Source organism: Zootoca vivipara, chromosome 13 (genome assembly GCF_963506605.1).
Source record: "Zootoca vivipara chromosome 13, rZooViv1.1, whole genome shotgun sequence".
Taxonomy (NCBI): domain Eukaryota; kingdom Metazoa; phylum Chordata; class Lepidosauria; order Squamata; family Lacertidae; genus Zootoca; species Zootoca vivipara.
In genome coordinates, this window is record NC_083288.1 from 45,139,331 (window position 1) to 45,163,555 (window position 24,225).

Below are 24,225 nucleotides of genomic sequence, written 5' to 3' on the forward strand. Positions count from 1 at the left end.
CCCTGGCAACCGCCGAATTCCTCATGAAGGTCGGAGGGATGGAACAAGGGTCAGCCATTCCTGCAGGCGGAAGCGGAACCCCGGAGCCTCCTATTCTTATTTCATGTTGTTCATCCTCAGTTTCCAAGAGAAATACAATCTCTCTGAAAAACCCTGGCTGACAGCTCTACTTGGATATATTGTTTCTCTCCCCTTCTTAGCCAATCAGAATCACAGTAGAACTATGTTTAGATTCCGATTACCCAAAATCTGAAGTTTCTTTTGCTGCAATTTTGTCCTTCCTGTGGATCTCCCTTTATCTGTAACCTGTGGAACCCTGTATCCATATGGGTAGCTATGGTGTCAGGGAGCTAGCCAGGACATAGGGTGAAGGTAGAAATGGGTGAAAAATATTCCAGGGCCCCCCCAAAGAGTCGAGGCCGCACTTGATGAACCCAGACACCTCTGGGATGATCTCATTTCCATCCAGAAGCAGTTCAAGAGTTGGCCTAATGTCTAATTACTGTCAAACACTCTAATTACACATAGGGCTGGAAGAAGAGTGGGAAGATATGATGTTGCATTTTCTCCAAATTCAGGATTTGGGGTGTGTGCGTTTAAATACCACAGGGTTCTCTTTTGCAAACAACTTATTTGTGGGGAAGCTGCTTGAGGTTGAGCACCCTTCAAGATCTCTGCCCCACTCAACCGTTGAGTGAAGGCAAGAATTCTGTGGGCTGGGGCATCAGGTAGGAAGGAGAATCAGGCAGTCAATCCCCTACATTATCCTGGGAATACACACTCTCCAGCTCCCAATGGTTTACCCAAATTTGTTTAGGAAAGGCACAGGGGCTCCTGAGCAGAAATGAGGATAGGAAGGCAAAGTAAATTTTCTGGTAAGGTCTTCATGAGGATATTACCAGGAAAGTGATACATGCCAGCAAATTCAACAGAATGACAAATTCCACTGTCCTTTAAACCTTTCTTTGTGTTAGCTGCTCTCTGTTGTTCAGGTCAGGCCTCATCACAATAATGTAGCATTTAGGGGCAAAAATGCAAGCCAGTAACCCAGCACCAGAAGCAAAGATGGAGAAGATCTCCACGGCCACCATGTATTTTCCTCTGGTGCTCAGGTAGGTTGGAATGAAGGAGAGCCAAACGCTGCAGAAGACCAGCATGCTGAAGGTGATGAACTTGGCTTCGTTGAAAGTGTCAGGCAACTTCCTGGCTAGGAAGGCCACCGTGAAGCTGACAGTGGCCAGGAAGCCCATGTAGCCCAAAACACAATAGAACATGAGGACTGACCCTTCATTACACAGAAATATGATTTCTTCAGTCATTGAGTGCAGGTCCACATCTGGGAATGGGGGAGAGGTTGCCAGCCAGAGGACACAGATTCCTACTTGAACAATGGAGCAGGAAAACACAATGGAATAAGCCAGTTCTTTGCCTACCCATTTCCTCATATTAGTTCCAGGTTTGGTAGCCATAAATGCCAAAACCACCAATATGGTTTTGGCTAAGATGCTGGAGAGGGCCACAGAGAAGACAATGCCAAAAGCAGTTTGTCGGAGAAGGCAAGTCACCTTATCAGGTTTTCCAATGAACAACAAAGAAGAGAGAAAACACAAGAGGAGGGAGATAAGGAGACCATAGGTGAGGCTTCGGTTGTTGGCTTTGACTATGGCTGTATTGCGATGATTGATGAAGATGCCAAGCACCAGAATTGTGATCAGAGAGAATAAAAGTGTAGAGGAAGTTGAAACAATGGCCAGGGTTTCATCCAAGGCTAGGAAGTTTGGAATCTTAGGAATGCATAGATCCTGGTCTTTGTTTGGATATTGATCTCTTGGACAACTGACACATGTTTCCATGTCTGAAAATAAACAAACAATGCATGACATTTTGAAGCATCCAAAACTATTTTAATATTTTGATGGTATCTATAAAGCATTAAAACAACACATCTTTTAATTTAAGCCATCTGTCCTGCAGCAGTTTAATGTCAACAATACTGACAGGAGCCTAGAGCTTTTGCATTATCTTAAGATGTCATCCCCAACCTTTCTCATTTGAAATCATTCCTTCTGGACATTGATCACAATCATAGCAGCAAAACTTCTTTCCCTCCTTCTTTTTCTTCCCATAACCAGGACGGCAGTTGGCATTACATATAGAAAGTGGTGGCACCTATACAAAGAGATAGGAAGAGTTTAATATTATGATATTGTTTTGGGAAATCTATCCAATATCTTATAGCAGAAAATAGGAGGACGAATAGTGTGAAATGATCCATATGTACACAAGCGGCAAATCCCATGGGGTGTTCTTTTGTGGTGGCTCACGGAGGCAGGAATTAAAGGTACCCCATTATAGTGGTTCTGCTTTTACCTGCAGAGTCATTAAAGAAACAAGTACTAGGAAATCAGACCATGACCTTTGGGTTGTGGTGTTCTGTTAGGGCCTATTCTGTCTCCTACAATATTTATCATCTATATGAAACCCTTAGGAATAATATCCTAGGATCTGCTACATGGTGTCATCTGGATACTGATGATGTGAAGTTCTACCTTTCCATTCCATTGGAACGAGAGGAGGTGGTGAAGGTGCTGGACAGGTGTCTGGAGGCAGTGATGGAAGTGATCTGGACTGAGTCCTTATAGGAGAGAAATGCTTTGGGTTGGTGGTTCCAATGCCTGACCTGTTCTGGGTGTTGGGATTTCATTCCTCCGTTGTTGGATATGTGATTGTTTTCATCACATGTCTGTGTTGACATTCCATACTGTTGGAGTCATGAGAATGGCAGTTCAGTTACACTGTTACGTTAGGTTCTACTATTGTTTTTAGTCTACTCTCTCTTGGAAAAGAAGGAGAGAGAAGCCATGTTTCCTTTGTTCTGTTACACTTGTATAATAAAGTAGCTTAGATTCCACAACTCAAATGCCAAGCTTCTGCTTGGACTCTGCTAATGTATTGTGTGCATATATCCTCAGATATAGGGACCCAGGTGGGGCTGTGGTTAAACCACTGAGCCTAGGGCTTGCTGATCAGAAGGTCGGCGGTTCGAATCCCTGTGATGGGGTGAGCTCCCATTGCTTGGTCCCAGCTCCTGCCAACCTAGCAGTTCGAAAGCACGTCAAAATGCAAGTAGATAAATAGGAACCGCTACAGCGGGAAGGTAAACGGCGTTTCCATGTGCTGCTCTGGTTTGCCAGAAGCGGCTTTGTCATGCTGGCCACATGACCTGGAAGCTATACGCCGGCTCCCTCGGCCAATAATGCGAGATGAGCGCGCAACCCCAGAGTCGGTCACGACTGGACCTAATAGTCAGGGGTCCCTTTACCTTTACCCTCAGATATATGTCGCAGAAGTGCTTTGGGAAAGAAGAGTGATGAATCATCCCAAGAGTCGCTTGTGGGGTCGAACGCAGCTGCCTGCCATTTTCCAAGTTGGTTCAGAAGCCCAGGCATGGTTTATACGTACCAACACTGGGAGGGCTTGCATTCCCCTTGAAGCAAGACAACTGCGATCACTCCTTTATTCAAATTCATCACTAGAGTCTGAAGTGGTTTCTGGTGCTAGCTAGGAGAGCTTATCTCCTCCTTAGACCTATTCACCAGCTACAACCGCGCCTAGATGTATATGTCCTAAACTTGCATTCATAAAAACTCAAGAAAATTACGAAGTTCATTCTCAACCCAAATACTGATACAGCTAGCTTAGTTTTCAATCTAATGCCACTAACTGGAGAAATTGCTCTTCTTAGAGTGAGATGTCTTCTGTGCATGTTGCTCATTCTGGTATTGTGGCTCATTTGTTTATGTACAGACAGAGCTTCAAGCATTTCTTAAAGGCCAATATTTTTTCCGCTATGCCATGTAATGTAATATTATGTACAAAGAAAAGTGCCATTAGCAAAATTGAAGGCCAACAAGCATGGCCTCAGAAACTGAAGGTGCAAACTTAGAGGAAAAGTCACTCTTTCAAATAGAGTATCTCTCCATCAAAGTACTATCCATCTAGATATGAAAACTTCTTATTTTAACCCATATTTAATTGTGAATTTCAAAGTTAATAATGTATGAAGTGCTTTTGTTACATCGCATTTTGTGAATAACCACAAATTATGGCATTTCACGGACTGTGCCGTTATTCCCATACCTGAGTGAAGTCTCTGTGCCATTTGATTCTGTCCTCATTAATGGTGAACTCTTTGCCAGGAGGGGCCTGAGGATCCAACCTTCCCACTTTGACCCTGACATATGATCCATTTCGGAACGTGACCAAGTTAATCATATCGAAGCCAGCTGCTAATTCTCCATATTCATTTAATGTAATTTCATCCCCAACACTGTTGTTGAATGAGATTCTCTGCAGGAATGAGTGGAGCTAAGTGGAAAGAGAATAAAAAGGTCTATAAAGCATTTTAATAGTCTAATTAAAAGTGTTAAATAGCTTTCCAAGATGGAATTAATTCATTTTCCTCTAGGAGGTAAACAATGAATTAAGTTCACAATGGGGGGGGGGGGAATCCATATTTCAGTTGCACATACAGGAGGAGGAGAAAATCATGAATCAGTGTCAATTCAACATTTGACCGACTTCCATAAAGATATTATGAAGGAGAGTTGAGCCCATAGACCTGCTTGCTTGGGACCTGCCTTTGTCAAGATCCAAGAAAGGGACAGAATTGGAGAAGTCCTGTAAGAGAAGCTATGGGAGCTCATGTTCTCAAAGGATAGGAATGCAACATGAGAACGTCTGACTTGACATTTCCTTAGTTTATACATATCAGGGGATTTGAGCATGGTTTCATGAACTTGCTGGATGCAGAAGAGTGGGAGGAAGCAGCAGCTGGGGGACCCCAAAAGGACACGCCAAGGAAAGGAGGCTCAGAGCCAGGGGATTGGTGGTGGGATGACAATGAGTGGTCAGTGGGAGAAGAGCGAGCAGACTGGGAGGAGGGGTTGTCAGAAATTGAGGAGGTAACAGGGTTAAGTGAGAAGGAAGAGGCTGTGGCAGATGGCATTCCAGTCTCCGAGGCAGAAGAGGAGGCTGGAGAGAAGCAGGGTTTGAGACAGTGATCAGACAGTTGTTAGCCCCTTCTGGTGTTAGGCTTCATGGCCAAGAAACCCCTGGTGGTGGGAAGACAGGGACAGGGGCCTTCCTTCCTTTTTTCTCTTTGATAGGCTGAGGATAATAATAATAATAATAATAATAATAATAATAATAATAATAATAATAATAATAATTTATACCCTGCCTATCTGGATGAGTTTCCGCCAGTCACTCTGGGTGGCTGATCCCCACCGAAGACTGGGGTTGGGGTCATGGTTTTGCTCCCTCAGAATTATGGGCCTGGGGCCATGGACCCCCCGCCTCCAACTTTCACCACTGGGTAACTGGACAGGAAAGAGAGACAGAGAGAATTCCGGAGGGATATGGGGAGAAAATGGAGGGGTTTGCAGTGTGTAGAAGGTGGTTGGCAAAGGTGCAGTTACCTGTAGTTGTTGGTAGTCTCTTGCTTATGAAAGTCTGTGTTATCTAATGTCTGTTCAGTATCATAGGAAATATTCTAATTTCCATCTTTGATTCAATAAAAGATCCTTAGATTTCTTTTTAATTTCTTAAGTTCTATTGTTTTATTTCTTTACTGATAATTAAAAGCCATCTCACATAATTTATCAATGCAGTGAATGCTTCGTAAAAGGGAACAGTACCTGCCAAGGTTCTACATATTGTGGAGAGATTTCCCTCCCAGCATCTCTTTTCTTGCGAATGACTCCAGCCCAGTGCTTGCTATTTAAGGCATGTGCCAAAGCATAGACAGCATTATAGATACTGTAGCTTTGCCCAGTCATGCTCATTTCAAAAAATGGTGCAGGAAGTCGCTCCAGCAACTCCTCTCCAGTACATTCGCGAACTGACACAGTGGAATTTGAAAGTGAACAATCAAATGCGTCTTCCCAGAAATCTTTGATAAAACCATCTGTGTCTGTCCAATGAGGATGTATATTCTGAAGAAAGTCTTTAAAGTTGTGAATCTCCTTGGAGTGAATTGCAAAGGAGATAGCACCATGGAACATTCGTATATTAACAAAAGCTTTTTTTTGAAGGCTATGTAATAGGAAATCAAGTTTGGCTGTTGCAATCCATACTTTTCCTTCATGTGACTTCATATGAGGAAATAGTAGCTGAGATAACCCCATCACCGTTAAAGCATTTGCCAACCACAGAATAAACCTACTTTCTCCGAATACCAGAACTGCATTGGCTTTGCTGGTTGTGAAAGTTGGTAACAAAATCCTTGTGTCGTCCACCATTTCCAGAAAGTTACCATTAAAATGCAGATTGAGTTCAATTCTTTCTGTGAATGCTGAACAGATTCCATTCTTGAAAAACTTGGCTTCAATTGTCTGTAAGAAATGTTCACCGGCTTCATTAGCTGTAGTCACGAGCCCAACCCATTTCCATTGGAAATGCAGAAGTAACTGGATAATTCCCTGATACTGAAGGTCTTCATTGGGGACCATGCGATAAAAGGAAGAGAACTTGGTTCCATCATTTATGGCCGGTTCAAATAAACCATATGAAATCTGGAAAAAGCAAAAGCCAAATGTTTCCAAGTGGAAACAAGAACTCATGATATTCAATTTTTTTTCAAATATAAACACACACACACAATATAAATGGAATATATACCCCAAATGTACCAAGTTTAGGGACAGCACCAACCCCATCTCATAGAGGAAAACACAGATAATCTTGCTCAATGGCAGGGCTGTCTTAAGCATATGCGGTTCCGGGGTGCAAAGATCCGCCCGGGGCCTCTCCCCCAGTCCTAGAGGCGCTGGAGGGGGGAGCTGGCTGGCCGCCTCAGCGTCCCCCTGGCTCAGTCACCCTTGAACTCGCGGCGCAAAAGAACCAACCACGTCGCTCTAACCGATGGGAAGGCTCTTCCCCAGACTGAACTCTCAGGCCCCGGACTCTTGGCCTGATGCCCCTGAGAGCCCTGTGCCTGGGTACCCCACACCCCTAGCACCTATGGGTAAGACAGCCCTGCTCAATGGTTTCTATATATATATATTTATTCTTATGGCATCACCACAGCTTTATACTTGTACACACAGATTATATCCAAGAATAGGGGAACATTTATCATCGCTCATGTAAGTGGATGATTGAACAAAACTCCAAAGTGGAGGTGGATCGTGTACTTATGCTCCGTAATCTTTACAGCAGTTGTAGAGAGAGGTTGATTCTCTATCTACTAAGAACTCTCTCAGGAAGGTTTCCTGGGAAATCATGAAGAGTTCCAAAAGATCATATATGTTATTGTTCTCTGACTACAATAAACCACATCATGTAAAATATCAGTAAAATGGAAATTAACGTACCAGCACAAATTAAAACAACTAAACTGAAATCCAACAATGAAGCAAAAAAGCACAATTCACTATATAACTTTGTGAAAGGACAGGTGCCAAATGCTAAAACAACGTCAAGAAAACAGTGTTTTCAGTTAGCCTCTGAAAGTGAAAAATGTTGATTAACATCATACTTTGGGAAAGGCTATCTTGATTTTTAAAGGGAGGAACACTTTTAATTAATGAGTTCTAAGTTGTTCATACCTTTGAAGCCATTGTCAATGTTAATAATTGAGTAGCTCACAGGAAGCCAGTGCAGAGTTTTCAGGACTGATATATATGAACCAGTCTAGGTACCTAGTTTACAAACCTGGCAGCTTTACAGAAATCTTCTATTACATCTATTAAACACAAATTGCCCTTCTTACACACATTGTTGGATATGGATATTATGGCCCTTTGTCCATTTTTCCACTCCATATATATGAATCAGTAGATTCCTAATGCAAGCAAAGCATGAAATCTCTGTTTTTCAAAACCCATATTCTACCTGTGGAATCTTGAAAAGACCTAAGACGTTTGCCATGCACCAGGAAGTATCAGAGCTAAGTCCCCCAATGACTCCTATTACATTTTTCTGGATGCCACACCTGTAGTTGGGAACAAAGTGATGTGATTTAAAGATCAAGTCCAGAGTGTTTCGGTAGGTCAACTTGGAATCATAATAGCTGTCATAGATGTGGAAACCGAGAGAGACATTGGGCAACATCCTGGGATTCCCATTGATCTCATCAACAGCAAAGACCAAAGCAAGGATGTGCTGGTAGAACTTTGTCAACAACCTGCAAATGAAGTGAGGTTTTGTTTAATGGGAAAATTAAACAGTGCACAGAATCTAGATATGAGAGATTCACCCACCTGCCTATAAAGAGAGGGCACGGCCAGCAACGTTTATGTATTTATTTAGACAACCTTTATATAATAGTGTGTCAATAAAAATATATTAAAGTGATTTCTACAGCTGCTGCAAACTTCATTGACATCTTCGTCAAACTATCTACTAAGACCACAACATCTTATTGATGATTTCTTACAACCAGTTGAGACCCCATGACTGTAGAAGTGAAATTATTATTATTTTGCTCATCACTTTGCACTTGCTTACAGTGAATTGAATTTGCCATTTTCCTGCCCATGCATTCCCTTTGAAGAGATCATTTTGTTGCTCTTTGCGACCCATGTTTGTTTTCTCCATCCTGGACATTTTGGTATCATCAGCAAAGTTAAGGACCTCACTGCTTGCCCATTTGTTCCTCTTACGTTTTTATGACATCCCTTTTATTTTCTCTTGCTCTTTTTCTCTTTTCTCTCTACCTTTATAGAATTTGACAAAGAAAGCTCAGCGTTCATTGGCAGTATATGCATAGCCTATGTGCATGGAGATTTCTAATAAAAACGCGCGTGTGTGTGTAGAAAATAGTTCCATTCTTTTTCTAAAAATTTTTTAAAGCTTTTTTTCAACAAACCAATCAAAAGTTTTTTCCCGAGTCAAGCATGGCATATAAAGAATACATAAAATAATATTAAGTACCAGTTACTTACAGTGGGGTATCAATGAAGACCTTGGAAGGGTGTTTATTGAAGGATAAATTGGGGACTATATAACAGATATGAGATGCCATTGCACCAATGACCAGGTCACCTGGCTCATACCACTCGTGTGGAACATGGACAGGATTATTAGTTGTGCAGTTAACACTTTGTACTTGGGACACCAGATTGGGGAACAGCAGGAGCAGCAGTAGCAACATTCTGATGGCAAATACCCTTGTCTGCATAGACACTCCTGGTTCTCTCTACAGTATTATTACTCTTCTCCACCTGATCTGAACAAGACAAATTGGGTGGTCGTTGACTCTGTCAATTAGGAACTTTAAGGGACACCTATCCACATTATTGTTAACTAAAAGAGTGTCACAACAGAATGTCTTGGATGCGAAATAAGATACAGTGATTTGATATGACGGAAGGAAACTGAAAACAGAGAGATAACAAAGCCCAGCCTCTCCCCCCCCCCCCTTACCATAGTTGTCTATGGAGCATCAAGGAGCTTATAATCATTTCAGACTTGCGTTTTGATTATTATTATTATTTTACACTCTGACATCTGCAGCTTCAGCCGGTTGAATTGATTATAGTAATTTAAATAATTGCAGGAGAGAGAATTGCTTTTCTAGGGCTTTGGAATCTATGGCACATCAGCACTAAGGAAACTGCCAAAGTAATCATATTTGTGACGTTACAGAATCAGAGATTAGGCTTGACCTAGAAGGTCAACCAGTTCACTTCCTGGCAATGCAGAATATCCACAAGTCTTTGTTATTTTTTGAAACCACTGATAAGCAGGAAACAAGACTCTTCCTAAAATTTCTCTATCGATTTTTTTTATAGAGTTGAGCCAACCATTTCTGAGTGCAGGGCCGGCTCTAGGTAGACCCCCGGTGGCGCGGTGCACCTTGGCGCCGGACCCGTAGGCAGGGCGCCGTGCGGAGAAGGCGTGCGGAAACCATGCTGCGCCCTGCGAGGGCGGGGGCGCCGGAGCGATCTCCGGCCCTTCAGCGCCAGGGCGGCCGACCTGCTCGAGACTGCCCTGTCTGAGTGTCAGAAGTACATTGTTGGAGCTCTGTGAAGGAAACTAGGGAAGATACCATTAGCAGTGCTTTGCTTGTTGCAGGCTCGTCTGAGCCTCTGTATACAGTGGTACCTCAGATTAGGTACGCTTCAGGTTACGTTTTTTTTGGGTTACGTACCATTTTAACCCGGAAGTAAGTAACCTGGAAGTGAGAGCCCCGTGACCTCCTCCGCTCCCTCTTCCTGGCTCCCATTTTCAGCGCATGGAGCAGCAAGAGCTTCAAGATGTTCTCCTCCTCCTCCTCCTCCTCCTCCTCCTCCTCCCCTCCCTTCCCAAGCAGCACCGCCCCAAATCTCCGGCTCCAACAGCCTCCTGGCAAAGCTGGCCTGGAGTTTCCTGGGACAGGGACGATATGGGGAGGGGGTGTTTCCCCTCACCCCAAAGACCTTGCCTGGGGAGTAAAGCCCTCTTTCCCCCACCCATTGGGAAGGGGCAGGCCTCCATCCACTATTCCCGATGCCTACTAGCTCGGCTCTGCCTCTAAGGTGATGGTTCAAAATACCACTGTGTCCTGGCAACCAAGTCCTTTTTCATGCCATGCACAGTTAATCTATGGAACTCCCTTTCACAGGAGGCAGGGATGCACCAACTAACTATCATCAGTGCATGTAAGGGGGGGGGAATCAATTTTAATTTTTATCATCTAAAATACTGTCTCATTTGTTTTTATAGTACAGTATGTTGATTATTGCCTCCATTTTATGGGTCATTTGTCTCGTTAGAAATAAAATTCGTGCTAAATTAAACACCCCCTAAATTGTTCGCTTCAGGTTAAGTACACTTCAGGTTAAGTAATGACTTCCGGAACCAATTAAGTACTTAACCTGAGGTACCACTGTATAAGATTCCTGGTAAGATCCCTTCTTGTCCCTTTTAAAAAGAATAGACACAGCAATCTCGTTAAAGTCAATATAAAAGTAGTTTACTCACAATCATTCAGTTCAGAGTTGGTTCCTTGAAGGCAGACTTAGGTTACAAAAGTATATATACATGTGGAACTATCCCATAAGGGAGTTAGTCCCAAGTGACTGTGAACAGGCAGTCACTTCTGCCCACATGTGGAAAAGAAGACAAAAATGGAGGAGAGAGCAGAAGAAGGAGGTGTGGTCTCCTCCTCGGGTCAGGCCACACCCACATTTCATCACATGCATAGGAAGTTTGTCCCAGCTCAGGAGAAAAAAAAGGAAGTTTTCACCTGAGTGGTACAAAGCATCCCCCAGCATGTCTATTCTAGGAATGTTGTACTTGATGCTGTGTGTTTCAGATCCCACAAAAACAGGGGTGAAAAGCAATCCAGTGCCCTCCAAAAAGTCCAATGTACACTGGATGAAGCCAGTGAAGGCAAGGATGATATGATATGGGGTGGGGCATCAGGTAGGAAGGAGAATAAGTCAGTCAATCTCCTACATTATCCTGGGAAGACACACCCAGAGCTCAGTTAGGTTTAGTTTATTTCACAGGTTATCCAACTTAATACCTGAGTTTAGTCCCTGCCTGATGCACCACTGCCTGACAACCCTAGAAAATTCTGAGGCATCTATCTTTACCTTGTGTCAGGAGCCCGGGCTGCCATCTTGATAACATAGCACGCAAGTCATAATTAGTTTGAAGATTTATTACAATACAAACAATTAACCTTGGACATCTAACCAAGCTTCTGTGCCTTACGAGTCAGTTGACCCTTCTGAGGAGTGCCCCTGGTTCTGCAGAATATCCTGAATCTATGAAAATTACGTTGCTGGGTTTGTTTCCTTTCCCATATATCTATTCTTTGGGCTCAGAGGATTGATTGCCCCCTCTTACGCTGAGGAAATGCTACCCCTCCTGCTTTTTGAGGCTGCCTGGTTTTCTTCTTCAGTGAGGTGACTTCTCTCCCTCCCACTCTCTTCTAACACCTTATCTACATTCCATTCTATGTCACAGGGAGGGGAAGGGGACTGCTCCCAGCTGCCTGACTGCTACCTAACTCATGCTGTGTTTCTCTACTTGGGGCAGATATGTTCATGACACCTAGAGTGATACATAGCTGCTCTAACTTGCCTAAACTGATGCCCAGTGTTTTCAAAATATTTTCAACCTAGCTCAGGACTGTGCCAAATCCAGTGCACAGTCCCACTGGATAGACAACTGCTCTGACTCAGAATTAGGCTGTTTGCAGTATTCCTGTGTTTCACTTTCTCTTCTTTCTCTGCAGCTTCCTATGGTCTCCCCAGGAAAGGCACAGAACCTCCTCTTGAGAAGAAACGTGGGGCACCCATGGGCATGCAGGAGAAGAGTAGGAAGGGAAAGTAAATTTTCTGGTAAGGTCTTGGTGGAGAAAATACAGGGAAAGTGATACCTGCCAGCAAGTCCATTAAGCCTCAGACCTAAAGGAACCTCAAATTATTTTGTCATTTATAACTTTCTTTGTGTTAACTGCTCTCTGTTGTTCAGGTCAGGCCTCACCACAATAATGTAGCATTTAGGGGCAAAAATGGAAACCAGTAACCCAGCACCAGAAGCAAAGATGGAGAAGATCTCCACAGCCACCATGTATTTTCCTCTAGTGCTCAGATAAGTTGGAATGAAGGAGAGCCAAACACTGCAGAAGACCAGCATGCTGAAGGTGATGAACTTGGCTTCGTTGAAAGTGTCAGGCAACTTCCTGGCTAGGAAGGCCACCGTGAGGCTCACTGTGGCCAGGAAGCCCATGTAGCCCAAAACACAATAGAACATGGGGACTGACCCTTCATTACAAAGAAATATGATTTCTCCCGTCATTGAGTGCATGTCCATGTCTGGGAATGGGGGAGAGGTTGCCAGCCAGAGGACACAGATCCCTACTTGAACAATGGAGCAGGAAAAGACAATGGAATAAGCCAGTTCTTTGCCTACCCATTTCCTCATATTGGTTCCTGGTTTGGTAGCCATGAATGCCAAAACCACCAATATGGTTTTGGCTAAGATGCTGGAGAGGGCCACAGAGAAGACAATGCCAAAAGCAGTTTGTCGGAGAAGGCAAGTCACCTTATTAGGTTTTCCAATGAACAACAAAGAAGAGAGAAAACACAAGAGGAGGGAGATAAGGAGACCGTAGGTGAGGCTTCTGTTGTTGGCTTTGACTATGGCTGTATTGCGATGCTTAATGAAGATGCCAAGGACCAGAATTGTGATAAGAGAGAACAGAAGCGCAAAAGAAGTTGAAACAATGGCCAAGGTTTCATCAAAGCCCAGGAAGTTTGGAATTTTGGGAATGCATAGATCCTGGTCTTTGTTTGGATATTGATCTCCTGGGCAACTGACACATGTTTCCATATCTGAAACAAACAATACATGACAATTTGAAGCATATTTTGATGGTATCTATAAACAATTTAAACAGCACGTCTAATAATTTAAGCCTTCTGTCCTGCAACAGTTTTATGTCAACAAATTTCCCAAGAGCCCAAAGCTTTTGTATTATGTTAAGATATCATATCCCACCTTTCTCATTTGAAATCATTCCTTCTGGACATTGATCACAATCATAGCAGCAAAACTTCTTTCCCTCCTTCTTTTTCTTCCCATAACCAGGACGGCAGTTGGCATTACATATAGAAAGTGGTGGCACCTTTACAAAGAGATAGGAATAGTTTAATATTATGATATTGTTTTTTGAAATTTATCCAATATCCTATTTCAGAAAATAGGGGGACGAATAGTGTGAAATGATCCATATGTACACAAGTGGCAAATCCCATGGGGTGTTCTTTTGTGGTAGCTCACGGAGGCAGGAATTAAAGGTACCCCATTATAGTTGTTCTGCTCCAACCTGCAGAGTCATTAAACAAACTAGTACATGTCAGGAGATTCAGTTCCACCTTAAGGCTTAGGCATGTTGCTGCTGATGTATGTCACATGTCTAGGCATTTCCGTTTGTACTTTTTCTTTACTGTACTGTTTGAACTGATGGATGAGATAAAGCATCATTTCGCTCTCTCTTCAGATACGCTGTAAATAAACCGCTTTAAAATGTCTTTCTGCTGCCTTATCATCTCCGCTGAAACTGCGTGGGCATCTCTGCTGATTGCGTGCTCAGGTCACTGAGACCCTGAGTCATGTTCCATGGGAATCACTGGGACTGAGGAGAAGAGGGGGCTGCCGGCTGGACCTCCCAATGGTGATATCCCAACAGTACAGTGGTACCTCTACTTATGAATAACTCTACTTACGAATTTTTCTACTGACGAATGGAGCTCTGTCTGCCATCTTGGATGCGGTTTAGATAGGATTTTTTCTACTTACGAATTTTTAGATAGGGTTGCTTTGACTTGCGAATTTTTTCTACCAATGCATTCCTACGGGATTCGACTTACAAATGTGCGTTCGGAACGCATTAAATTCGTAAGTAGAGGTACCACTGTACTAGGAAATCGGTCCATGACCTTTGTGTTGTGGTGTCCTGTTAGGGCCCATTCTGTCTCCTATGGTATTCATCATCTATATGAAACTCTTAGAAATAATATCCTAGGATCTGGCACATGGTGTCATCTGGATGCGGATGGTGTGAAGTTCTACCTTTCTACCTTTCCATTCCATTGGAACAAGAGGGGGTGGTGAAGGTGCTGGACAGGTGTCTGGAGGCAGTGATGGAAGGGATGGAAGGGATGGGGGCTGAATCCTTATCAGAGAAAAATGTTTTGGGTGGGTGGTTCCAAGGCCTGACCTGTTCCAGGTGCTGAGCTTATCCCCTGCTTAGACCTTTTCACCAGCTACAACTTCTCCTAGATGCATATGTCCTAAATGTAGATTCATACAAACTCAAGAAAATTATGTTGTTCATTCTCAACTCAAATACTGATACAGCTAGCTTAGTCTTCAATCTAATGCCACGAACTGGAGATTTGCTTCAGAAATTTCATAAACAAATATGGTGAACATTGCCAGACTCTGTGATAGAAATTGCTCTTCTTAGTGTGAGATGTCTTCTGTGCATGTTGCTCATTCCAGTATGGTGGCTCATTTGTTTATGTACAGGACAATATGTTTTCTTAGATGGCTTATTAGCATGCTATAAATAAAAAAGGAATGCCACTATGCCATGTAATGTAACATTATGTACAAAGAAAAGTGCCATTAGCAAAATTGAAGGCCAACAAGCATGGCCTCAGAAGCTTTAGGTGCAAACCTAAAGGAAAAGTCACTCTTTCAAATAGAATATCTCTCAATTAAAGTACTCTCCATCTAGATATGAAAACTTCTTATTTTAACCCATATTTAATTGTGAATTTCAAAGTTAATAATGTATGAAGTGCTTTTGTTACATCACATTTTGTGAATAACCACAATTTATGGCATTTCACGGACTCTGCCGTTATTCCCATACCTTAGTGAAGTCTCTGTGCCATTTGATTCTGTCCTCATTAATGGTGAACTCTTTGCCAGGAGGGGCCTGAGGATCCAACCTTCCCACTTTGACCCTGACATATGATCCATTTCGGAACGTGACCAAGTTAATCATATCGAAGCCAGCTGCTAATTCTCCATATTCATTTAATGTAATTTCATCCCCAACACTGTTGTTGAATGAGATTCTCTGCAGGAATGAGTGGAGCTAAGTGGAAAGGGAATAAAAAGGTGTATAAAGCATTTTAATAGTCTAATTAAAAGTGTTAAATAGCTTTCCAAGATGGAATTAATTCATTTTCCTCTAGGAGGTAAACAATGAATTAAGTTCACAATGGGGGGTATCCATATTTCAGTTGCACATACAGGAGGAGGGGAAAATCATGAATCAGTGTCAATTCAACATTTGCCAGACTTCCATAAAGATATTATGAAGGAGAGTTGAGCCCATAGACCTGCTTGCTTGGGACCTGCCTTTGTCAAGATCCAAGAAAGGTACAGAATTTGAGTAGTGATGTAAGAGAAGTGATGGGAGCTCATGTTCTGAAAGGATAGGAATGCAACATGAGAACATCTGACTGGGCCTTTCCTTTGTCTATAGAATGGATTTGAGCATGGTATCATGGAATTGCTGAATGCAGAGGAGTGGCAGGAAGCAGGAGCTGGGGAACCCCCAAGGGACACCCCAAGGAAAGGAGGCTCAAAGACAGGGGATTAGTGGTGGGATGACAATGAGTGTTCAGAGGTAGAAGAGGGTCCTGATTGGGAGGAGGAAGTGTCAGAAACCAAAGAAGCAACAGGGTTAAGTGAGAAGGAAGAGGCTGTGGCAGACAGCAATCCAGTCTCTGAGGCAGAAGAGGAGGATGGAGAGAAGCAGGGTCTGGAGACAGAGATCGCACAGTTGTTAGCCTCTTCTGGGTTTAGGCTTCGTGGTTCAGAAACCCCTTTTGGAGGGAAGGCAGGGAAAGATGAGTCAGGGATAGGGACCTGCCTTCCTGTTTTCTCTTGGATAGGCTGAGGATCCTTGCAGAAGCCAGTGCCTGTGTTGGCATCCTGGTTTTGCTCCCTCAGAATTATGGGCCTGGGGCCATGGACCCTGGCCTCCAACTTTACACCACTGGGTAACTGGACAGGATAGAGAGCCAGAGAGAATTCTGGAGGGATATGGGGAGTAAACTGAGGGGTTGTGCAGTGTGGAGGAAGCGGCTGGCAACAGCTTTACTTACGTGTAGTTGTTGGTAGTCTCTTGCTTATGAAAGTCTGTGTCATCTAATGTCTGTTCAGTATCATAGGAAATATTCTAATTCCCATCTTTGATTCAATAAAAGTTCCTTAGATTTCTTTTTAATTTCTTAAGTTCTATTCTTTTTTTCTTTACTGATAACTACAAGTCATCTCACATAATTTATCAATGCAGTGAGTGCTTTGTAAAAGGGAACAGTACCTGCCAAGGTTCTACATATCGTGAAGAGATTTTGCCCTTGGCATCTCTTCTCTTGCGAATGACTCCAGCGAAGCGCTTGCTATTTAAGGCATGTGCCAAAGCATAGACAGCATTATAGATACTGTAGCTTTGCCCAGTCATGCTCATTTCAAAAAATGGTGCAGGAAGGCTCTCCAGCAACTCCTCTCCAGTACATTTGCGAATGCCTGGTAACACAGTGGAATTTGAAAGTGAACAATCAAATGCGTCTTCCCAGAAATCTTTGATAAAACCATCTGTGTCTGTCCAATGGGGATATATACTCTCCAGAAAGTTTTGAAATTTGTGAATCTCCTTGGAGTGAATCGCAAAGGAGGTAGCACCATGGAACATTCGTATATTAACATAAACTTTTTTTTGAAGGCTATGTAATATGAAATCAAGTTGGGCTGTTGTAATCCATACTTTTCCTTCACGTGACTTCATATGAGGAAATAGTAGCTGGGATAACTCCATCACCGTTAAAGCATTTGCCAACCACAGAATAAATCTGCTTTCTCCGAATACAAGAACCGCATTGGCTTTGCTGGTTGTGAAAGTTGGTAACAATATCTTTGTGTCATCCACCATTTCTAGAAAGTTACCATTAAAATGCAGATTGAGTTCAACTCTTTCTGTGAATGCTGAACAGATTCCATTCTTGAAAAACTTGGCTTCAATTGTCTGTAAGAAATGTTCACCGGCTTCATTAGCTGTAGTCACGAGCCCAACCCATTTCCATTGGAAATGCAGAAGTAACTGGATAATTCCCTGATACTGAAGGTCTTCATTGGGGACCATGCGGTAAAAGGAAGAGAACTTGGTTCCATCATTTATGGCCGGTTCAAACAAACCATATGAAATCTGGAAAAAGCAAAAGCCAAATGTTTCCAAGTGGAAACAAGAACTCATGATATTCCAATTAATTTAAATATAAACACACACACACACACACACACACACACACACACACAATATAAATGGAATATATACCCCAAATATACCAAGTTTAGGGACAGCACCAACCCCATCTCATAGAGGGCTGTCTTAAGCATATGCGGTTCCGGGGTGCAAAGATCCGCCCGGGGCCTCTCCCCCAGTCCTAGAGGTGCTGGAGGGGGGAGCTGGCTGGACGCATCAGCGTCCCCCTGACTCGGTCACCCTTGAACTCGCGGCGCAAAAGAACCAACCACGTCGCTCTAACCGATGGGAAGGCTCTTCCCCAGACTGAACTCTCAGGCCCCGGACTCTTGGCCTGATGCCCCTGAGAGCCCTGTGCCTGGGTACCCCACACCCCTAGCACCTATGGGTAAGACAGCCCTGCTCAATGGTTTCTGTATATTTATTTTTATTCTTATGGCATCACCACAGCTTTATACTTGTACACACAGATTATATCCAAGAATAGGGGAGCATTTATCATTGCTCATGTAAGTGGATGATTGAACAAAACTCCAAAGTGGAGGTTGATTGTGTACTTATGCTCCATAATCTTTACAGCAGTTGTAGAGAGAGGTTGATTCTCTATCTACTAAAAACTCTCTCAGGAAGGTTTCCTGGGAAATCATAAAGAGCTCCAAAAGATTATATATGTTATTGTTCTCTGACTACAATAAACCACATCATATAAAATATCAGTAAAATGCAAATTAGTGTACCAACACTAATTAAAACAACTACCGGTAAATTGAAATCCAACAATGAAGCAGAACAGCACAATTCACTATATAACTTTCTGAAAGGACAGGTGCCAAATGCCAGGAAAATGTCAAGAAAAGTGTTTTCAATTAGCCTCTGAAAGTGAACAAAACCACATCCGGGCCTGCGACAGAGGTGGTGTTGTGGGCATCATGACTGAACTCTCACGATGGGGCTGAGAGCTCAGCCCCTCTCGATTGGCTGTTCCCGCCTCCGTCGGTCCAGGGCTGACCAATGAGGTTGGTCGGGCGGTGGGACTTGCAGTCTTTAAACATCCTAGAGACGGGAACTCTGCCTCTTGCCTTCTCACTCGCCAGTGCGATCGTTTCGCCCACCCACCCTTTAGGCTAGGCTGATGCTGCTATGGACTTCGGTTGGTTGCCTGGTTGGCCAGGGGCCTGGTCATACTTTTCCCACTTGGTCTAGCCAAGATCTTTTTTTTTCGCCTACCTCGTAGCAATTCGTCACAACTTTTGGTTTGGCGGTTAGGCATTGGAAATTTGCATAAAAAGATGGTGGGGGGTCAGGTTGCGTCATCAACTGCGCAAGAAATGGAGAAGTATTCCGTTAAAGGGGCGGGGCTTGGTCCCAGACTCCAACACACGGGCTGGAGTCGGATATAGTCAGTTAGGTTCCAATGCCTAAGCCAAGTCAACATCCGTAACCAATAAAGTTGTGGCCTTTTCGCCCACTTAAAATCTATTCATTTGTGTCTTGTGTCTTATTTGTCACAGGGAAGGAGGGACATTGCCACACAATGTTGATTAACATCATACTTTGGGAAAGGCTATCTTGATTTTTAAGGGGAGGAACATTTTTAATTAACGTGTCCTGAGTCATTCATACCTTTGAAGCCATTGTCAATTTCATAAATTGAGTAGCTCACACGAAGCCAGTGCAGTGATTTCAGGAATGATGTATATGAACCAGTCTAGGTGCCTCCTTTACAAACCTGGCAGCTTTGCAGCAATCTTCTATTACATCTATTAAACACAAATTGTACCTTCTTACAAACATTGTTGGATATGGATATTATGGCCCTTTTACTTTGTCCATTTTACAACTCCATATTTATGAATCAGTAGATTCCTACTGAAGGAAAGCATGAATTCTGTTTTTCAAAATCCATATTCTACCTGTGGAATCTTGAAAAGACCTAAGACGTTTGCCAAGCACCAGGAAGTATCAGAGCTAAGTCCCCCAATGACTCCTATTACATTTTTCTGGATGCCACATCTGTAGTTTGGAAAAAAGTGACGTGATTTAAAGATCAGGTCCAGAGTTGTTCGGTAGGCCATCTTTGAATCATAATAGTTATCATAGATGTGGAATCCAAGAGAGACATTGGGCAAAATCCTGGGATTCTCATTGATCTCATCAATAGCAAACACCAAAGCCAGGATGTGCTGGTAGAACTTTGTCATCACCCTGCAAATGAACTGAATTAATGTTTAATGGGAAAATTAAACAGTGCATATTATCTAGATATAGCAGAGATTCACCCACCTGCCCATAAAGAGAGGGCACAGCCAGCAAGGTTTATTTATTTGTTTAGACAACCTTTATATAGTACTGTGTCAATAAAAATATATTAAAGTGTTTTCTACAGCTGCTGCAAACTTCATTGTCGTCTGCATCAAACTATCTACTAAGACCACAACATCTCATTGATGATTTCTTACAACCAGTTGAGACCCCATGACGGTAGAAGTGAAATTAATTTTTTGCTCATCATATTGCACTTGCTTGCAGTGAATTGAATTTGCTATTTTCCTGCCCATGCATTCCCTTTGAAGAGATCATTTTGTTGCTCTTTGCAACCCATGATTGTTTTCTCCACCCTGGACATTTTGGTATCATCAGCAAAGTTAAGGACCTCACTGCTTGCCCATTTGTTCTTCGTATGTTTTTATGCCATTCCTTTTCTTTTCTCTTGCTCTTACTCTTTTTTCTCTCTGCCTTTATAGAATTTGATAAATAAAGCTCAGCGTTCATTGACAGTATATGTTTGTAGCCTATGTGCATGCAGATTTCTAATAAAATTGTGTGTGTAGAAAATCTTTCCATTCTTTTTCTTTAAAAAGTTCTAAAGCTTTATTCTACAAACCAATAAAAAGTTTTCTTCCCATCAGCCATGACATATAAAGATTAAATAAAATAATATTAAGTACCAGTTACTTACAGAGGGTGATCAATGGAGACCAGGGAAGGGTGTTTATTGAAAGATATTTGGGGTAATATGTAATACATATAAGATACCGTTGCACCAATGACAAGGTCCGCTGGCTCATACCACTCGTGTGGAACATGAACAGGGTGATTTGTGGTGCATTTAACACTTTGTACTTGGGACCCCATGTTGGGGAGAAGCAGAAGCAGAACCCACATCCTGATGGCAAATGTCCTTCTCTGCATAGACACTCCTGTTTCTCTCTACAATGTTATTGCTGTCCTCCTCCTGATTTGAACAAGAGAGATTGGGTGGTCGTTGACTCTGTCAATGTGGCACTTAAAGGGACACATATCCACCTTATTGTTAACTTGAACACTGTCACAACAGAATGTCTTGGATGCCAAATAAGATGCAGTTATTTGATATGACAGAGGGAAACTGAAAACAGACAGGTAACAGAGCCCAGCCTCTCTCTCCTCCCTTACCATAGCTGTCTATGGAGCATCAAGGAGCTTATAATCATTTCAGACTTGTGTTTTGATTTTTTTTTTTTTTACACTCTGACATCTGGAGTTCAGCCGGTTGAATTGATTATAGTAATTTAAATAATTTCAGGAGAGAGAATTACTTTTCTAGTGCTTTTGGAGTCTATGGCACACCAGCACTAAGGAAACTGCCAAAAGTAATCATATTTGTGACATTACAGAATCAGAGATTAGGATTGACCTAGAAGGTCAACCAGTTAACTCCTTGGCAATGCAGAATATCCACAAGTCTTTGTTGTTTTTTGAAACCACTGTTTAGCAGAAATCAATACTCTTCCTAAAATTTTTATAGAGTTGAGCCAACCTTTTCTGAGTAAACACTAAATCAACTAACCCCTGTGTTGCAAACTCCAGACTAAAGACAACAGCGTCAACACATGGACCGAATGAAAAATGAGGGCATAAATGTATATCTTTGTAAGTTGCAGTGAAGCGATATTCAAGAGTACACTCCATATAGTATCAAATTAAAATTCATCCAGTGATATAATTTGAATGCTTAGCGATATCTGTCGATGCAAATAATAGCAAATAATAGACAGTGATCCGGATAATGACACTGTTTCGACGTGGTCTTCCTCAGCGTTCAACTCAGAAATGTATACCGTCAACTTCTAAGGAGCAGTGGTCATAAAACTATTTTTATCACTAAGCATTCAAATTATATCACTGGATGAATTTTATTTTGATACTATATGGACTGTACTCTTGAATATCGTTTCGCTGCAATCCACTTTCCATTACTTTCAATGGGAAATTCACTTCAGGTTAAGCACACTTCAGGTAAAGTCAGCGTTTCTCAACCGGTGTTCCGCGGCACAGTAGTGTGCCACGAGAAACCGGCTTGTGTGCCGCGACGTGCGACGAGGAAAAGGGCGCTTTGCATTGCTGACGGACTTCCGGCGAGGCAAGCGCGAAGCTCCTGAGAGCAACCAGCACGCCCGTGCCGCCAGCCTAGCCTCCGGACCGCCGGAACCGCTGCCGCCGGTACACGGGCGCCAAGTGAGCCCGCCGGATCGACCGGGGAGCCGCTGGAGGCCCCCCCCCGTGACCCCACCGGAGCGACACTGAAAGCGCCCGGCTGGAGGATCGACGGACCCCTGGGCTCCACGGCTGCCGCGTGGGCGTCGGAATCGCCCGGCGGATCAAGCGGGGAGCCGCTAAAGCCCCCCAGCGAGCCCGCCTGCGGCCGGGAAAAGTTCTGAAGCCCGGGACCTCCCACGACGCGACGGCCCTGCCTCGTCGCCGCAGCCGTCGCCACCCCAGCCGCCGCAGGAGAAGAGGAAAAGGAGGGAGCCCCCCCCCCAGGTGAGGGAAAAAGGGAAAGATAGGGAGGAGAGGGCCCCTCGCCACCCCCTAATCCAGGTGAGAGCGCCTGGTGGGTCCGCCTGGCTACCGTGCAGCAGTTCTTCAGTGGCATGCTTTTCCCCTCCAAACTAAACTAAATATAGGGCGGCACAGAGTTGGTGTGCCGCGGGATTTTTTTTCATAGAACAAGTGTGCCGTGGCCCAAAAAAGGTTGAGAAACACTGGGTTAAGTAATGACTTCCTGAACCAATTAAGTACTTAACCTGAGGTGCCGTGCTTCTCCGAAAATAAGCCATACCCCGAAAATAAGCCATAGTGATAGGCAGTTTAACCTTGTAGGTTAAACTGTACCATACTTAATTTTAAAAAAATAAATTTAAAAAATAAGCCACCGTGTTTGTTTGTTTTGAGAAAAAAAAATATTAGATGGTGTCTTATTTTTGGAGAAACACAAAAGATTCCTTCTTGTCCCTCTTAAAAAGAATAGACACGACAATTTCGTTAAAGTCAATATAAAAGTAGTTTACTCACAATCATTCAGTTCAGAGTTGGTTCCTTGAAGGCAGACTTGGGTTACAAAAGTATATATACATGTGGAACTATCCCATAAGGGAGTTATTCTCAAGTGACTGTGAACAGGCAGTCACTTCTGAAAATGGAGGAGAGAGCAGAAGGAGGAGGTGTGGTCTCATCCTCAGGTCAGGCCACACCCACATTTAGTCACATGCAGAGGAAGTTTGTCCTACCTCAGGAGGAAACAGGAAGTTTTCTCCTGAGTGGTACAAAGCATCCCCCAACATGTCCATTCTAGGAGTGTTGTATTCAACTGCTATGTGTTTCATATCCCATGATGCCCTCCAAAAAGTCCAAGGTACACTGGATGAAGCCAGTGAAGGCAAAGATGATATGGGGTGGGGCATCAGGTAGGAAGGAGAATCATTCAGCCAATCTCCTACATTATCATGGGAAGACACACCCAGAGCTCAGTTAGGTTTAGTTTATTTCACAGGTTATCCAGCTTAATACCTGAGTTTAGTTCCTGCCTCATGCACCACTGCCTGAAAACCCTAGAATATTCTGAGGCATCTATCTTTACCTTGTGTCAGGAGCCTGGGCTGCCATCTTGATAACACAGCACGCATGCCGTAATTGTAATATTTAATTTATTATAATACAATTAACCTCGGACATCTAACCAAGCTTCTGTGTCTTACGAGTCAGTTGACCCTTCTGAGGAGTGCCCCTGGTTCTGCAGAATATCATGAACCTATGACCATTACATTTCTGGGTTCGTTTCGTTTCTTTGGGCTCATGGGATTGATTGCCTCCTCTTACGCTGAGGAAATGCTACCCCTCCTGCTTTCCAAGGCTGCCTGTTCTTCAGTGATGTGGCTTCTCTCCCTCCCACTCTCTTCTAACACCTTATCTACATTCCAATCCATGTCACAGGGAGGGGAAGGGGACTGCTCCCAGCTGCTTGACTGCTTCCTAACTCATGCTGTGTTTCTCTACGTGGGGTAGATGTGTTCGTGACACCTTGAGTGATACATAGCTGCTCTAACTTGACTTAACTGATGCCCAGTGTTTTCAAAATATTCTCAACCTAGCTCAGGACTGTGCCAAATCCAGTGCACAGT

General features: G+C 43.2%; 2 protein-coding genes across 2 annotated transcripts; both read right to left on the minus strand.

The window, feature by feature from the left end:
• Positions 1-953: 953 nt before the first annotated feature.
• Positions 954-11,611, minus strand: LOC118095732 (vomeronasal type-2 receptor 26-like). The gene is made up of 7 exons (XM_035136971.1): positions 11,586-11,611; positions 7,897-8,188; positions 6,240-6,575; positions 4,141-4,368; positions 2,681-2,761; positions 2,043-2,097; positions 954-1,855 (listed from the first exon to the last, which is right to left on the minus strand). Exons 1-7 carry the CDS (start codon positions 11,609-11,611, stop codon positions 954-956), a joined length of 1,920 nt encoding a protein of 639 aa, XP_034992862.1.
• Positions 11,612-12,432: 821 nt separating this feature from the next.
• LOC118095731 (vomeronasal type-2 receptor 26-like) lies at positions 12,433-19,986 on the minus strand. Its single transcript, XM_060281342.1, has 5 exons — positions 19,699-19,986; positions 17,291-17,728; positions 15,383-15,610; positions 13,501-13,555; positions 12,433-13,334 (listed from the first exon to the last, which is right to left on the minus strand). The coding sequence occupies exons 1-5, from the start codon at positions 19,984-19,986 to the stop codon at positions 12,433-12,435; spliced, it is 1,911 nt and encodes a 636-aa protein (XP_060137325.1).
• Positions 19,987-24,225: the final 4,239 nt, after the last annotated feature.

Bases quoted from the DNA above. Each gene is read 5' to 3' on its own strand.
- LOC118095732 (XM_035136971.1), bottom strand. From the start codon at position 11,611: ATGGCAGCCCGGGCTCCTGACACAAG. The intron at 8,189-11,585 runs GTAAAGATAGAT...CTTCATTTGCAG, and splicing joins GCCCGGGCTCCTGACACAAG to GTTGTTGACAAAGTTCTACC. The intron at 1,856-2,042 runs GTTGGGGATGAC...GTTTATTTTCAG, and splicing joins AATGATTTCAAATGAGAAAG to ACATGGAAACATGTGTCAGT.
- LOC118095731 (XM_060281342.1), bottom strand. From the start codon at position 19,986: ATGACAAAGTTCTACCAGCACATCCTGGCTTTGGTGTTTGCTATTGAT. The intron at 13,556-15,382 runs GTATGGGAATAA...GAGGGAAAGAAG, and splicing joins GGCACAGAGACTTCACTAAG to TTTTGCTGCTATGATTGTGA. The intron at 13,335-13,500 runs GTGGGATATGAT...TGTTTGTTTCAG, and splicing joins AATGATTTCAAATGAGAAAG to ATATGGAAACATGTGTCAGT.